Source organism: Osmerus eperlanus, chromosome 9 (assembly GCF_963692335.1).
Source record: "Osmerus eperlanus chromosome 9, fOsmEpe2.1, whole genome shotgun sequence".
Taxonomy (NCBI): Eukaryota; Metazoa; Chordata; class Actinopteri; order Osmeriformes; family Osmeridae; genus Osmerus; species Osmerus eperlanus.
The window spans coordinates 5,856,518-5,871,413 of record NC_085026.1 but is presented as its reverse complement, the minus strand read 5'-3'; the positions used below and the strand labels follow the sequence as shown (position 1 = coordinate 5,871,413).

The window sequence follows — 14,896 nt, the reverse complement described above, 5'->3', positions numbered from 1 at the left end:
TCAAAATATGTATTGTCTTCTGTTTGAGGTCATCTAGTCAGCTTTCTGTTCGTGTATACAGTCTCTACTGCACGCAGGTCATCTAGTCAGCTTTCTGTTTGTGTATACAGTCTCTACTGCACGCAGGTCATCTAGTCAGCTTTCTGTTTGTGTATACAGTCTCTACTGCACGCAGGCCATCTAGTCAGCTTTCTGTTTGTGTATACAGTCTCTACTGCACGCAGGCCATCTAGTCAGCTTTCTGTCTGTGTATACAGTCTCGACTGCACGCAGGTCATCTAGTCAGCTTTCTGGTCTAAAGATGCATAGATGCCATCAGAGGAGGTCTGTGGGATGGCAGTTATGCTGAAGGTGGTCACAGTCCACTCAGACATACGGCTGACAGTGAAGCAGAGGAACACGACACAATTCACTGCGAGCTTTGACATTTCAGAAGGATACATTTACATGTTAATAGCAGTGTTTGTAATAGTAGTCCTCTGCATGCTTCCAGCAGTGTGAAGCTTCTATGTCACATAATGGGGATATTTCAGAAAGCAGGGTTAACATACTCTTGAGTTCAAACCCCAACTCTGGGTTGACGAAATTGACGGTTTCAGAAGAGGTGATAAAAATGTCGGAGCCTAATTAACCCTGCGTAAAGCTCGGGCATGAGGATATAAAAAGCCCTCACCAATGGAACACAGATCACACTTTTCATCATGCAAAAGGAGGAAACCGTTGAACCGGCCATTTCTCCCTAGTATAATTTTAGATATTAGTGACTGCTATGCTGCATATTAACCAATATTTTGTTTTAAAAAGCAGTACCATAGCAGCAGCGAAAGAATGTGAGTTGGCATGGCAGAATATTGCTGACCAAGTTAATATGAGAGCAGGCCTATCGTTTGGAAAAAAATAGTTTTTACCTTCCACTTATTAAACATTTATGTGTGTGTGCGTGCGTGCATATTTATATATTATTTAGGTGCAACCCAACAGGCATCAAACACACTTGGCAGCAACTGAAGATGAAATACAAAAATACAATAAACCGGTAAGGTTTAATTGCAATACAAGCAATTGTGATTATGCTGAGCTTTATTAAACAGCACAGTGGCCAAAAAGATTCTGAGCAATACCTCTTTTTAATCGTCAGCCATCTCGACACTGACAGTTTTTTTTATTTTGTTCATTTGAAAGTATAATGCTTTTATACAAGTCTCAAAATGTGTGCTTACTGAGCATATAATAATTTGACACCAATTAAGCCAATAAGAAAAAGGCTGAAGCCTGAAGAACAGGCTGCGGTCCACTACCACCACCACCATCAGAGGCTGAAGAGATGGTCTACTGTACTGCATTTTCACTTACAGGGAATAAAAAACGAGCTGGAGAAGTGATGGGTCAAAAATGACTGTAGCATATTGTATCTCTGACTGCTCGCCCATCTCATTCCGTGTTTGTGTTCCAAATTGAGAGCATGTCCACGTTGTGTCATATATACATGATGGACATGAGGACTGAGAATATTGTTCAGTATGGTAAATGACTGAGGTAAAAAATGCTTGAAAGTATATAAAGTAGTAGTCATAAAACATCCAACTGGGGTGTGATCACTGACATACTAAATTAGATTCCTTCATTAAAAACAAATATTGCATTTTTGTAGTATTTAATGTATACACATACTATATATCTTTATTTATATATGAAACAATATCAGCCTAGTCCTATTTTCATTAGTGAAATATGATTTACTTTATATTCACGAAGACAACAAATATTTCATATAATTTATTATGTATATTAAGTACATTGACTAAATCAGGTACTGAATACAATCCTGAGATACAATCAAAGTCACACTCCATAAGAAATAATAAAGTCAACAAATATTTACAATAGCGTTGTTGTTTTTTTTACTTTATACAGTGAACAATACAAATTGCAGAATACAGAATGTGTGTTATAATTTTGGTGGCAAATTGAAAAATAACAAATATTGTTTAAAAGTAAATACAACAAACTCGATTTGTTTCTTCTTCTTCCATTTAATCTCTGGCTATAATTCCCTGCATAAATTGGAATTTTATTTAAGAAATATATTTGAATATCCAATTGTATTTTGTAAGTGTGATTATGTAAGATGATAATAGCATAAATATAATGTAAACATTTCAATTCATGAGCGCTATGTTAACATTTGGTGCATTCTATATTCAACAACAGTGAAATGAAGGTAAAAGATTATCATTCATTATGTGAAACTGATAAACCATAATAACTTGATGTTTGGCAGCAAAACAAAGGGAAATTATAGATTGTGCTTCAGGCTCACAACAGTGGATTAATCAAATTATCTCAGATTACACACTGGAACATGGTCTACATATGCATAATCACATGACTAAACGAGACATTGTTAACAGTTTTATGAAGTTTATATTTTAGTTTACATTTGACATTGGTTACAGCAAGTGTGCACTATAAGCATACTAAAATAGGATTGCTTATGCTAAAACTCAGTCATACTTTAGAATACAATTACTGTCTGTATTATTGTCTTTGATAAACATCACAACGTATTATTTTTCAGTTCCATCAAAGAACTTCATTTTCTCCGAGTGCACAGTGTCCTTTAACCGTCTGATGGAGGAGGCTGTTTCATCTGATATAGCCTCACCAGGATGGACTCCTACATGTGTGACTCTTTCAGTTAGTACGACCGTTTCTATGCCATGTCCTGACGCCTCCCTCACAACATGCCTCTGAACAGCTGAGCTCTCACCACTCCACAGACCGGAAGCATCTTTGGTAGCTGAGCGCATCTGGACATCAGTGAACACTGTGACCTGCTTTGCCTCCGGTGTGGCTTGTGTGTTTGACGTGATTACATGTATCTCACCACTCTCAAGTTTAAGTGTGTCTACGGAGGAAGATGATGTGCTAGACAACGTTGGAATGGTGATTTTCTCTGGCAAGTGTGGTTCAAGTGAGATCAGTTCGGTCCTTGCAGTGGAAGTGATGACGTCGCCCATCGTCTCTCTCACAGTGGCATTAGGGTCAGTGTACTTAACCATTACCTTGGTTGGAGAAGCAGAGGATATGGCTACTTGTTCACTTGTTACTGTCGAGCTGATATCAGCGAAGGCATCTGATGACCTCAGGGAGAGGGTTAAGCTGACGTCATCTTCCACAGAGTCACCAGCAGCAATGTTCATATGGTCCTTGGACTCTTTTTCTAGGACTTTAGGGGATTCTGAAGGAGAAAGCCGTCCAAAGTTTGGGAATTTAAACCAAGCACTTTTCTCAGGTGTTGGGCCAGCATTTGGTGTGGTTTTACTTCTGACAGGTGATCCTTCCATGGAAGGTGTCAGCTTTTCCTCCACTTCCTCTATAGTAGGAACGTCAAATTCAACATCAATGGCCTTCAGTATGTCTCCGAAGGATGACATAGTTAACGAAGGGGATTTTTTCTCTCCTTTTTCAGTTTCTTGATTTTTAGTTTTCTTTTCCGAGTCACCACTGTCTGCATGGCTGTCTTCGGGTTTGGATTTAGAAACACTGAACCATTGCATATTGAAGGCTGGGAGTTTAAACTTGCTTGGAGAGGCATGACTGTCAGTCTCCTGCATAGCTTCTGTCTTCATCCTCTCATCTGTCTGTGCCTCCTGCTCAGGGAGATCCCTGTTACTCTGCGGACTCTCTGCTTTCATATCTGTCTCCAAATTGTGTGTTTCTGCAGTGACATTTGAGACATTTGAACCAAATTTAGTGAATTTAATAGTTGGCATCTTGAACCTTGTAGGGGAGCCGACATCTTTCACTTCAGGGTGACTCTCTTGCCCTTTACCTTCCCCCTCTGGTTCTTTGATGTCCACCATTTGTTCTGCCATGGATATGTTACTTTCTGGAAGACTGACAAGAACTTCAGTCTGTTTGACGTCTGGTTTTGAAAATCCAAATTTAGGGAATGAAATCCTACGCTTGATAACATTAACATCTTGAGCTGCTACATCTGGTACTGCAACACCTCCAAAAGGATCTTTGACTTCAACATCAGGTAGTTGGACCTCTGCTTTGGCTTCTGGTAATGTCACATCAATGTTTGTTTTTGAGACAGTTACATCAATCTCAGGACCTTTTACTTTCGGCAGGGAGATTCCAAACTTTTTGCTCTTCACATCAACATCTATAGATGGAGCTTCTATATCCACTCCAGGTCCCTCCACTGACATTGATAGCTTGGCTTCTGGAACATCAACCACACCGATTTCTACTTCCTTCTTTACATCAGGTACTTCCACAGTGACATGTGGAGACTGAAGCCCAAATTTAGGGAGCTTCATTGTTGGTAGTTTGAATTTTGTTGGAGAACCTTTGACTTCAGCTTCACTTTCTGGTGCTTTAACTTTGAGAACTGGTTCTGTGGCTTCCATCTTAGCCTCTGTTAGAGAAACGTCCACTTCTGGAAGACTGACATCCACTTCAGGTGCTTTAATGTCTGGCTTTGAAAATCCAAACTTAGGGAATGAAAACATCCTTCTATTAACTTTCACATCAATATCTGGAGCTACTACTACCGGTACTGCTGCATCTCCTGAAATTTCTTTGACTTCAAAATCAGGTAGTTGGACCTCTGCCTTGGCTTCTGGTAAATCAACTGCAGAGCCTGTTTTTGACAGATTTACGTCAATTTCAGGACCTTTGACTTTTGGCAGTGAGATTCCAAACTTTGGCATCTTAAACTTGCTCCCTTGTCCATCAAGTTCAACTCCCTTGCTCTTCACATCTATAGATGGAGCTTCTATATCAACTCCACGTCCCTCCACTGACATTGATAGCTTTGCTTCTGGAACGTCAACCACACCAATTTCTACTTCCTTCTTTACATCAGGTACTGCCACAGTGACATGTGGAGATTCAAGACCAAATTTAGGGAGCTTCATTGTTGGTAGTTTGAATTTTGTTGGGGAACTTTTCACTTCAATTTCACCTTCTGGTGCTTTAATTTTGAGTTCTGGCTCTGTGACTTCCATCTTAACCTCTGGTAGAGAAATGTCCACCTCTGGAAGAGTGACATCAACTTCAGGGCCTTTAATGTCTGGCTTTGAAAATCCAAATTTAGGGAAGGAAAACTTCCTTTTGTTAACTTTCACATCAACATCTGGAGCTGCTACTTCCAGTACTGTGGCATCTCCTGAAATATCTTTGACTTCAAAATCAGGTAGTTGGACCTCTGCCTTGGCTTCTGGTAATTCAACCGCAGAGCCTGTTTCTGACAAACCTAAGTCAATTTCAGGACCTTTGACTTTTGGCAGTGAGATTCCGAACTTTGGCATCTTAAACTTGCTCCCTTGTCCATCAAGTTCAACTCCCTTGCTCTTCACATCAACATCTATAGATTGAGCTTCTATATCAACTCCAGGTCCCTTCACTGACATTGATAGCTTGGCTTCTGGAACGTCAACAACGTCAATTTCTACTTCCTTCTTTACATCGGGTACTTCCACAGTGACATGTGGAGATTCCAGACCAAATTTAGGGAGCTTCATTGTTGGTAGTTTGAATTTTGTTGGGGAACTTGTCACTTCAATTTCACCTTCTGGTGCTTTAATTTTGAGTTCTGGCTCTGTGACTTCCATCTTAACCTCTGGTAGAGAAATGTCCACCTCTGGAAGAGTGACATCAACTTTAGGGCCTTTAATGTCTGGCTTTGAAAATCCAAACTTAGGGAATGAAAACATCCTTCTATTAACTTTCACATCAACGTCTGGAGCTGCTACTTCCAGTACTGTGGCATCTCCTGAAATATCTTTGACTTTAAAATCAGGTAGTTGGACCTCTGCCTTGGCTTCTGGTAATTCAACATCAATGCCTGTTTTTGACAGATTTACGTCAATTTCAGGACCTTTGACTTTTGGCAGTGAGATTCCGAACTTTGGCATCTTAAACTTGCTCCCTTGTCCATCAAGTTCAACTCCCTTGCTCTTCACATCTATAGATGGAGTTTCTATATCAACTCCACGTCCCTCCACTGACATTAATAGCTTTGCTTCTGGAACGTCAACCACACCAATTTCTACTTCCTTCTTTACATCGGGTACTTCCATAGTGACATGTGGAGATTCCAGACCAAATTTAGGGAGCTTCATTGTTGGTAGTTTGAATTTTGTTGGGGAACTTATCACTTCAATTTCACCTTCTGGTGCTTTAATTTTGGGTTCTGGCTCTTTGGCTTCCATCTTTACCTCTGGTAGAGAAATGTCTACCTCTGGAAGACTGACATCAACTTCAGGGCCTTTAATGTCTGGCTTTGAAAATCCAAATTTAGGGAATGAAAACTTCCTTCTGTTAACTTTCACATCAACGTCTGGAGCTGCTACTTCCGGTACTGTGGCATCTCCTGAAATATCTTTGACTTCAAAATCAGGTAGTTGGACCTCTGCCTTGGCTTCTGGTAATTCAACTGAAGAGCCTGTTTTTGACAGATTTACGTCAATTTCAGGACCTTTGACTTTTGGCAGTGAGATTCCAAACTTTGGCATCTTAAACTTGCTCCCTTGTCCATCAAGTTCAACTTCCTTGCTCTTCACATCTATAGATGGAGCTTCTATATCAACTCCACGTCCCTCCACTGACATTGATAGCTTTGCTTCTGGAACGTCAACCACACCAATTTCTACTTCCTTCTTTACATCAGGTACTGCCACAGTGACATGTGGAGATTCAAGACCAAATTTAGGGAGCTTCATTGTTGGTAGTTTAAATTTTGTTGGGGAACTTTTCACTTCAATTTCACCTTCTGGTGCTTTAATTTTGAGTTCTGGCTCTGTGACTTCCATCTTAACCTCTGGTAGAGAAATGTCCACCTCTGGAAGAGTGACATCAACTTCAGGGCCTTTAATGTCTGGCTTTGAAAATCCAAATTTAGGGAAGGAAAACTTCCTTCTGTTAACTTTCACATCAACATCTGTAGCTGATACTTCCAGTACTGTGGCATCTCCTGAAATATCTTTGACTTCAAAATCAGGTAGTTGGACCTCTGCCTTGGCTTCTGGTAATTCAACCGCAGAGCCTGTTTCTGACAAACCTAAGTCAATTTCAGGACCTTTGACTTTTGGCAGTGAGATTCCGAACTTTGGCATTTTAAACTTGCTCCCTTGTCCATCAAGTTCAACTCCCTTGCTCTTCACATCAACATCTATAGATGGAGCTTCTATATCAACTCCAGGTCCCTTCACTGACATTGATAGCTTGGCTTCTGGAACGTCAACAACGTCAATTTCTACTTCCTTCTTTACATCAGGTACTGCCACAGTGACATGTGGAGATTCAAGACCAAATTTAGGGAGCTTCATTGTTGGTAGTTTGAATTTTGTTGGGGAACTTGTCACTTCAATTTCACCTTCTGGTGCTTTAATTTTGAGTTCTGGCTCTGTGACTTCCATCTTAACCTCTGGTAGAGAAATGTCCACCTCTGGAAGAGTGACATCAACTTCAGGGCCTTTAATGTCTGGCTTTGAAAATCCAAATTTAGGGAATGAAAACTTCCTTCTGTTAACTTTCACATCAACGTCTGGAGCTGCTACTTCTGGTACTGCGGCATCTCCTGAAATATCTTTGACTTTAAAATCAGGTAGTTGGACCTCTGCCTTGGCTTCTGGTAAATCAACTGCAGAGCCTGTTTTTGACAAACCTAAGTCAATTTCAGGACCTTTGACTTTTGGCAGTGAGATTCCAAACTTTGGCATCTTAAACTTGCTCCCTTGTCCATCAAGTTCAACTCCCTTGCTCTTCACATCAACATCTATAGATGGAGCTTCTATATCAACTCCAGGTCCCTTCACTGACATTGATAGCTTTGCTTCTGGAACGTCAACCACACCAATTTCTACTTCCTTCTTTACATCAGGTACTGCCACAGTAACATGTGGAGATTCCAGACCAAATTTAGGGAGCTTCATTGTTGGTAGTTTGAATTTTGTTGGGGAACTTATCACTTCAATTTCACCTTCTGGTGCTTTAATTTTGGGTTCTGGCTCTTTGGCTTCCATCTTTACCTCTGGTAGAGAAATGTCTACCTCTGGAAGACTGACATCAACTTCAGGGCCTTTAATGTCTGGCTTTGAAAATCCAAATTTAGGGAATGAAAACTTCCTTCTGTTAACTTTCACATCAACGTCTGGAGCTGCTACTTCCGGTACTGTGGCATCTCCTGAAATATCTTTGACTTCAAAATCAGGTAGTTGGACCTCTGCCTTGGCTTCTGGTAAATCAACTGCAGAGCCTGTTTTTGACAGATTTACGTCAATTTCAGGACCTTTGACTTTTGGCAGTGAGATTCCAAACTTTGGCATCTTAAACTTGCTCCCTTGTCCATCAAGTTCAACTCCCTTGCTCTTCACATCAACATCTAAAGATGGAGCTTCTATATCAACTCCACGTCCCTCCACTGACATTGATAGCTTTGCTTCTGGAACGTCAACCACACCAATTTCTACTTCCTTCTTTACATCAGGTACTGCCACAGTGACATGTGGAGATTCAAGACCAAATTTAGGGAGCTTCATTGTTGGTAGTTTGAATTTTGTTGGGGAACTTTTCACTTCAATTTCACCTTCTGGTGCTTTAATTTTGAGTTCTGGCTCTGTGACTTCCATCTTAACCTCTGGTAGAGAAATGTCCACCTCTGGAAGAGTGACATCAACTTCAGGGCCTTTAATGTCTGGCTTTGAAAATCCAAATTTAGGGAAGGAAAACTTCCTTTTGTTAACTTTCACATCAACATCTGGAGCTGCTACTTCCAGTACTGTGGCATCTCCTGAAATATCTTTGACTTCAAAATCAGGTAGTTGGACCTCTGCCTTGGCTTCTGGTAATTCAACCGCAGAGCCTGTTTCTGACAAACCTAAGTCAATTTCAGGACCTTTGACTTTTGGCAGTGAGATTCCGAACTTTGGCATCTTAAACTTGCTCCCTTGTCCATCAAGTTCAACTCCCTTGCTCTTCACATCAACATCTATAGATTGAGCTTCTATATCAACTCCACGTCCCTCCACTGACATTGATAGCTTTGCTTCTGGAACGTCAACCACACCAATTTCTACTTCCTTCTTTACATCAGGTACTGCCACAGTGACATGTGGAGATTCAAGACCAAATTTAGGGAGCTTTATTGTTGGTAGTTTGAATTTTGTTGGGGAACTTTTCACTTCAATTTCACCTTCTGGTGCTTTAATTTTGAGTTCTGTCTCTGTGACTTCCATCTTAACCTCTGGTAGAGAAATGTCCACCTCTGGAAGAGTGACATCAACTTCAGGGCCTTTAATGTCTGGCTTTGAAAATCCAAATTTAGGGAAAGAAAACTTCCTTTTGTTAACTTTCACATCAACATCTGGAGCTGCTACTTCCAGTACTGTGGCATCTCCTGAAATATCTTTGACTTCAAAATCAGGTAGTTGGACCTCTGCCTTGGCTTCTGGTAATTCAACCGCAGAGCCTGTTTCTGACAAACCTAAGTCAATTTCAGGACCTTTGACTTTTGGCAGTGAGATTCCGAACTTTGGCATCTTAAACTTGCTCCCTTGTCCATCAAGTTCAACTCCCTTGCTCTTCACATCAACATCTATAGATTGAGCTTCTATATCAACTCCAGGTCCCTTCACTGATATTGATAGCTTGGCTTCTGGAACGTCAACAACGTCAATTTCTACTTCCTTCTTTACATCGGGTACTTCCACAGTGACATGTGGAGATTCCAGACCAAATTTAGGGAGCTTCATTGTTGGTAGTTTGAATTTTGTTGGGGAACTTGTCACTTCAATTTCACCTTCTGGTGCTTTAATTTTGAGTTCTGGCTCTGTGACTTCCATCTTAACCTCTGGTAGAGAAATGTCCACCTCTGGAAGAGTGACATCAACTTTAGGGCCTTTAATGTCTGGCTTTGAAAATCCAAACTTAGGGAATGAAAACATCCTTCTATTAACTTTCACATCAACGTCTGGAGCTGCTACTTCCAGTACTGTGGCATCTCCTGAAATATCTTTGACTTTAAAATCAGGTAGTTGGACCTCTGCCTTGGCTTCTGGTAATTCAACATCAATGCCTGTTTTTGACAGATTTACGTCAATTTCAGGACCTTTGACTTTTGGCAGTGAGATTCCGAACTTTGGCAGCTTAAACTTGCTCCCTTGTCCATCAAGTTCAACTCCCTTGCTCTTCACATCAACATCCATAGATGGAGCTTCTATATCAACTCCAGGTCCCTTCACTGGCATTGATAGCTTTGCTTCTGGAACGTCAACAACGTCAATTTCTACTTCCTTTTTTACATCAGGTACTGCCACAGTAACATGTGGATCATCCAGTCCAAATGTAGGGAGTTTCACTGTTGGTAGTTTAAATTTTGTTGGGGAACCTTTGACTTCAACATCAGGTAGTTGGATCTCTGCGTTGGCTTCTGGTAATGTCACATCCATGTCTGTTTTTGACAAACTGAAGTCCATTTCAGGACCTTTGACTTTTGGCAGTGAGATTCCAAACTTTGGCATCTTAAACTTGTTTCCTGGTCCCTCAAGTTCAACCCCTTTGCTATTCACATCAACATCTATAGATGGAGTTTCTATATCCACTCCAGGTCCCTTCACTGAAATGGATAGCTTTGCATCTGGAACATCAACAACACCAATTTCCACTTCCTTCTTTACAATGGGGACTTCTACATTGACATGTGGAGATTCCAGACCAAATTTAGGGAGCTTCATTGTTGGCAATTTGAATTTTGTTGGGGAACCTTTGACTTTAGCTTCACTTTCGGGTGCTTCATTTTTGATTTCTGTCTCTTTGGCTACCATCTTAACCTCCGGTGAAGAAATGTCCACCTCTGGAAGACTGACATCAACTTCAGGGCCTTTAATGTCTGGCTTTGAAAATCCAAACTTATTGAATGAAAACTTCCTTTTGTTTACTTTCACATCAACGTCTGGTGCTGCTACTTCTGGTACTGTGGCATCTCCTGCAAGATCTTTCACTTCAACATCAGGTAGTTGGATCTCTGCTTTGGCTTCTGGTAAAGTCACGTCCTTAACTGTTTTTGACAAACTGAAGTCCATTTCAGGACCTTTGACTTTTGGCAGTGAGATTCCAAACTTTGGCATCTTAAACTTGTTTCCTTGTCCCTCAAGTTCAAATCCTTTGCTCTTCACATCAACATCTATAGATGGAACTTCTATATCAACAACAGGTCTCTCCACTGACATTGATAGCTTTGAATCTGGAACATCGACCACAACAATTTCTTCTTCCTTCTTCACATCAGGTACTGCCACAGTAACATGTGGATCATCCAGTCCAAATGTAGGGAGTTTCACTGTTGGTAGTTTAAATTTTGTTGGGGAACCTTTGACTTCAACATCAGGTAGTTGGATCTCTGCGTTGGCTTCTGGTAATGTCACGTCCATGTCTGTTTTTGACAAACTGAAGTCCATTTCAGGACCTTTGACTTTTGGCAGTGAGATTCCAAACTTTGGCATCTTAAACTTGTTTCCTGGTCCCTCAAGTTCAACCCCTTTGCTATTCACATCAACATCTATAGATGGAGTTTCTATATCCACTCCAGGTCCCTTCACTGAAATGGATAGCTTTGCATCTGGAACATCAACAACACCAATTTCCACTTCCTTCTTTACAATGGGGACTTCTACATTGACATGTGGAGATTCCAGACCAAATTTAGGGAGCTTCATTGTTGGCAATTTGAATTTTGTTGAGGAACCTTTGACTTCAGCTTCACTTTCGGGTGCTTCAATTTTGATTTCTGTCTCTTTGGTTACCATCTTAACCTCCGGTAAAGAAACGTCCACCTCTGGAAGACTGACATCCACTTCAGGGGCTTTCATGTCTGGCTTTGAAAATCCAAATTTAGGGAATGAAAACTTCCTTCTATTAACTTTCACATCAACGTCTGGTGCTGCTACTTCTGGTACTGTGGCATCTCCTGAAATATCTTTGACTTCAACATCAGGTAGTTGGATCTCTGCTTTGGCTTCTGGTAAAGTCACGTCCTTATCTGTTCTTGACAAACTGAAATCCATTTCAGGACCTTTGACTTTTGGCAGTGAGATTCCAAACTTTGGCATCTTAAACTTGTTTCCTTGTCCCTCAAGTTCAACGCCTTTGCTTTTCACATCAACATCTATAGATGGAACTTCTATATCAACAACAGGTCTTTCCACTGACATTGATAGCTTTGAATCCGGAACATCGACCACGCCAATTTCTACTTCCTTCTTTACATCGGGGACTTCCACATTGACATGTGGAGCATCCAGTCCAAATTTAGGGAGTTTCACTGTTGGTAGTTTGAATTTAGTTGGGGAACCTATGACTTCAACATCAGGTAGTTGGATCTCTGCTTTGGCTTCTGGTAATGTCATGTCCTTGTCTGTTTTTGACAAACTGAAGTCCATTTCAGGACTTTTGACTTTTGGCAGTGAGATTCCAAACTTTGGCATCTTAAACTTGTTTCCTTGTCCCTCAAGTTCAACGCCTTTGCTCTTAACATCAACATCTATAGATGGAACTTTTATATCCACACCAGGTCCCTCCACTGACATTGATAGCTTTGAATCTGGAACATCAACCACACCAATTTCTATGTCCTTCTTTACATCGGGGACTTCTACATTGACATGTGGAGCATCCAGTCCAAATTTAGGGAGTTTCACTGTTGGTAGTTTGAATTTAGTTGGGGAACCTTTGACTTCAACATCAGGTAGTTGGATCTCTGCTTTGGCTTCTGGTAAAGTCACGTCCTTGTCTGTTTTTGACAAACTGAAGTCCATTTCAGGACCTTTGACTTTTGGCAGTGAGATTCCAAACTTTGGCATCTTAAACTTGCTTCCCTGTCCCTCAAGTTCAACGCCTTTGCTCTTCACATCAACATCTATAGATGGAACTTCTATATCAACAACAGGTCCTTCCACTGACATTGATAGCTTTGACTCTGGAACATCGACCACAACAATTTCTTCTTCCTTCTTCACATCGGGGACTTTTACATTGACATGTGGAGCATCCAGTCCAAATTTAGGGAGTTTCACTGTTGGCAGTTTGAATTTTGTTGGGGAACCTTTGACTTCAACATCAGGTAGTTGGATCTCTGCTTTGGCTTCTGGTAAAGTCACGTCCTTGTCTGTTTTTGACAAACTGAAGTCCATTTCAGGACCTTTGACTTTTGGCAGTGAGATTCCAAACTTTGGCATCTTAAACTTGTTTCCTTGTCCCTCAAGTTCAACGCCTTTGCTCTTCACATCAACATCTATAGATGTAACTTCTATATCAACAACAGGTCCTTCCACTGACATTGATAGCTTTGAATCCGGAACATCAACAACACCAATTTCCACTTCCTTCTTTACATCGGGGACTTCTACATTGACATGTGGAGATTCCAGACCAAATTTAGGGAGCTTCATTGTTGGCAATTTGAATTTTGTTGAGGAACCTTTGACTTCAGCTTCACTTTCGGGTGCTTCAATTTTGATTTCTGTCTCTTTGGTTACCATCTTAACCTCCGGTAAAGAAACGTCCACCTCTGGAAGACTGACATCCACTTCAGGGGCTTTCATGTCTGGCTTTGAAAATCCAAATTTAGGGAATGAAAACTTCCTTCTATTAACTTTCACATCAACGTCTGGTGCTGCTACTTCTGGTACTGTGGCATCTCCTGAAATATATTTGACTTCAACATCAGGTAGTTGGATCTCTGCTTTGGCTTCTGGTAAAGTCACGTCCTTATCTGTTCTTGATAAACTGAAATCCATTTCAGGACCTTTGACTTTTGGCAGTGAGATTCCAAACTTTGGCATCTTAAACTTGTTTCCTTGTCCCTCAAGTTCAAATCCTTTGCTTTTCACATCAACATCTATAGATGGAACTTCTATATCAACAACAGGTCTTTCTACTGACATTGATAGCTTTGAATCCGGAACATCGACCACGCCAATTTCTACTTCCTTCTTTACATCGGGGACTTCCACATTGACATGTGGAGCATCCAGTCCAAATTTAGGGAGTTTCACTGTTGGTAGTTTGAATTTAGTTGGGGAACCTTTGACTTCAACATCAGGTAGTTGGATCTCTGCTTTGGCTTCTGGTAAAGTCACGTCCTTGTCTGTTTTTGACAAACTGAAGTCCATTTCAGGACCTTTGACTTTTGGCAGTGAGATTCCAAACTTTGGCATCTTAAACTTGCTTCCTTGTCCCTCAAGTTCAACGCCTTTGCTCTTCACATCAACATCTATAGATGGAGTTTCTATATCAACAACAGGTCCCTCCACTGACATTGATAGCTTGGCTTCTGTAACGTCAACCACACCAATTTCCACTTCCTTCTTTACATAGGGTACTTCCATGGTGACATGTGGAGATTCCAGACCAAATTTAGGGAGCTTCATTGTTGGTAGTTTGAATGTACTTGCTTTCCCCCTAGATTCAAAATCCTTGATGTCAAGCTTTATGTCTGTTGGTTTTAAATCCCCATCTGTGTCAGCGACCTCCACTTTTCCCCCTTGAATTTGAATATCAAATTTTGGATGACTTGAATCCACTTCAGGAACAAATCCTGGTTTTGACCATCCAACTTTGGAGACTGTCATCGATGGCTTTATTTCTTTCTGTCCAATCCCCAAAGCTGCTTCTTTTTGTATTTCATATTCAAAATAGAGGTCCTTGAATTCAGCTTCAGACTGTTGGATAGCTACCTTTTTTGATGCACTGAAATCCAGTTCAGGTTCAGAGAGTTCAAATTTGGATGAAGTGAAAGAGGGTAGTTTAAATTTGGCTGGGGAGACAGTGACTTTTTCAACTTTGATATTATACTCTATATTAGAGTCTATAATATCAAAATGGG

At 40.7% G+C, this 14,896-nt stretch overlaps 1 protein-coding gene across 2 annotated transcripts; it reads right to left on the bottom strand.

Moving 5' to 3' along the window:
- Positions 1 to 1,630: 1,630 nt before the first annotated feature.
- Positions 1,631 to 13,698, bottom strand: LOC134026249 (neuroblast differentiation-associated protein AHNAK-like). 2 transcript variants are annotated; one of them, XM_062468799.1, is made up of 2 exons: positions 4,688 to 13,698; positions 1,631 to 4,123 (listed from the first exon to the last, which is right to left on the bottom strand). In XM_062468799.1, the coding sequence occupies exons 1-2, from the start codon at positions 13,611 to 13,613 to the stop codon at positions 2,568 to 2,570; spliced, it is 10,482 nt and encodes a 3,493-aa protein (XP_062324783.1). In that variant the 5' UTR covers positions 13,614 to 13,698; the 3' UTR covers positions 1,631 to 2,567. The 2 variants fall into 2 exon arrangements, with proteins under 2 accessions (XP_062324783.1, XP_062324782.1); XM_062468798.1 differs by having other exon boundaries at positions 1,631 to 13,698.
- Between the last annotated feature and the right edge of the window lie 1,198 nt (positions 13,699 to 14,896).

Bases quoted from the DNA above. Each gene is read 5' to 3' on its own strand.
- LOC134026249 (XM_062468798.1), bottom strand. From the start codon at position 13,613: ATGAAAGCCCCTGAAGTGGATGTCAGTCTTCCAGAGGTGGACGTTTCT.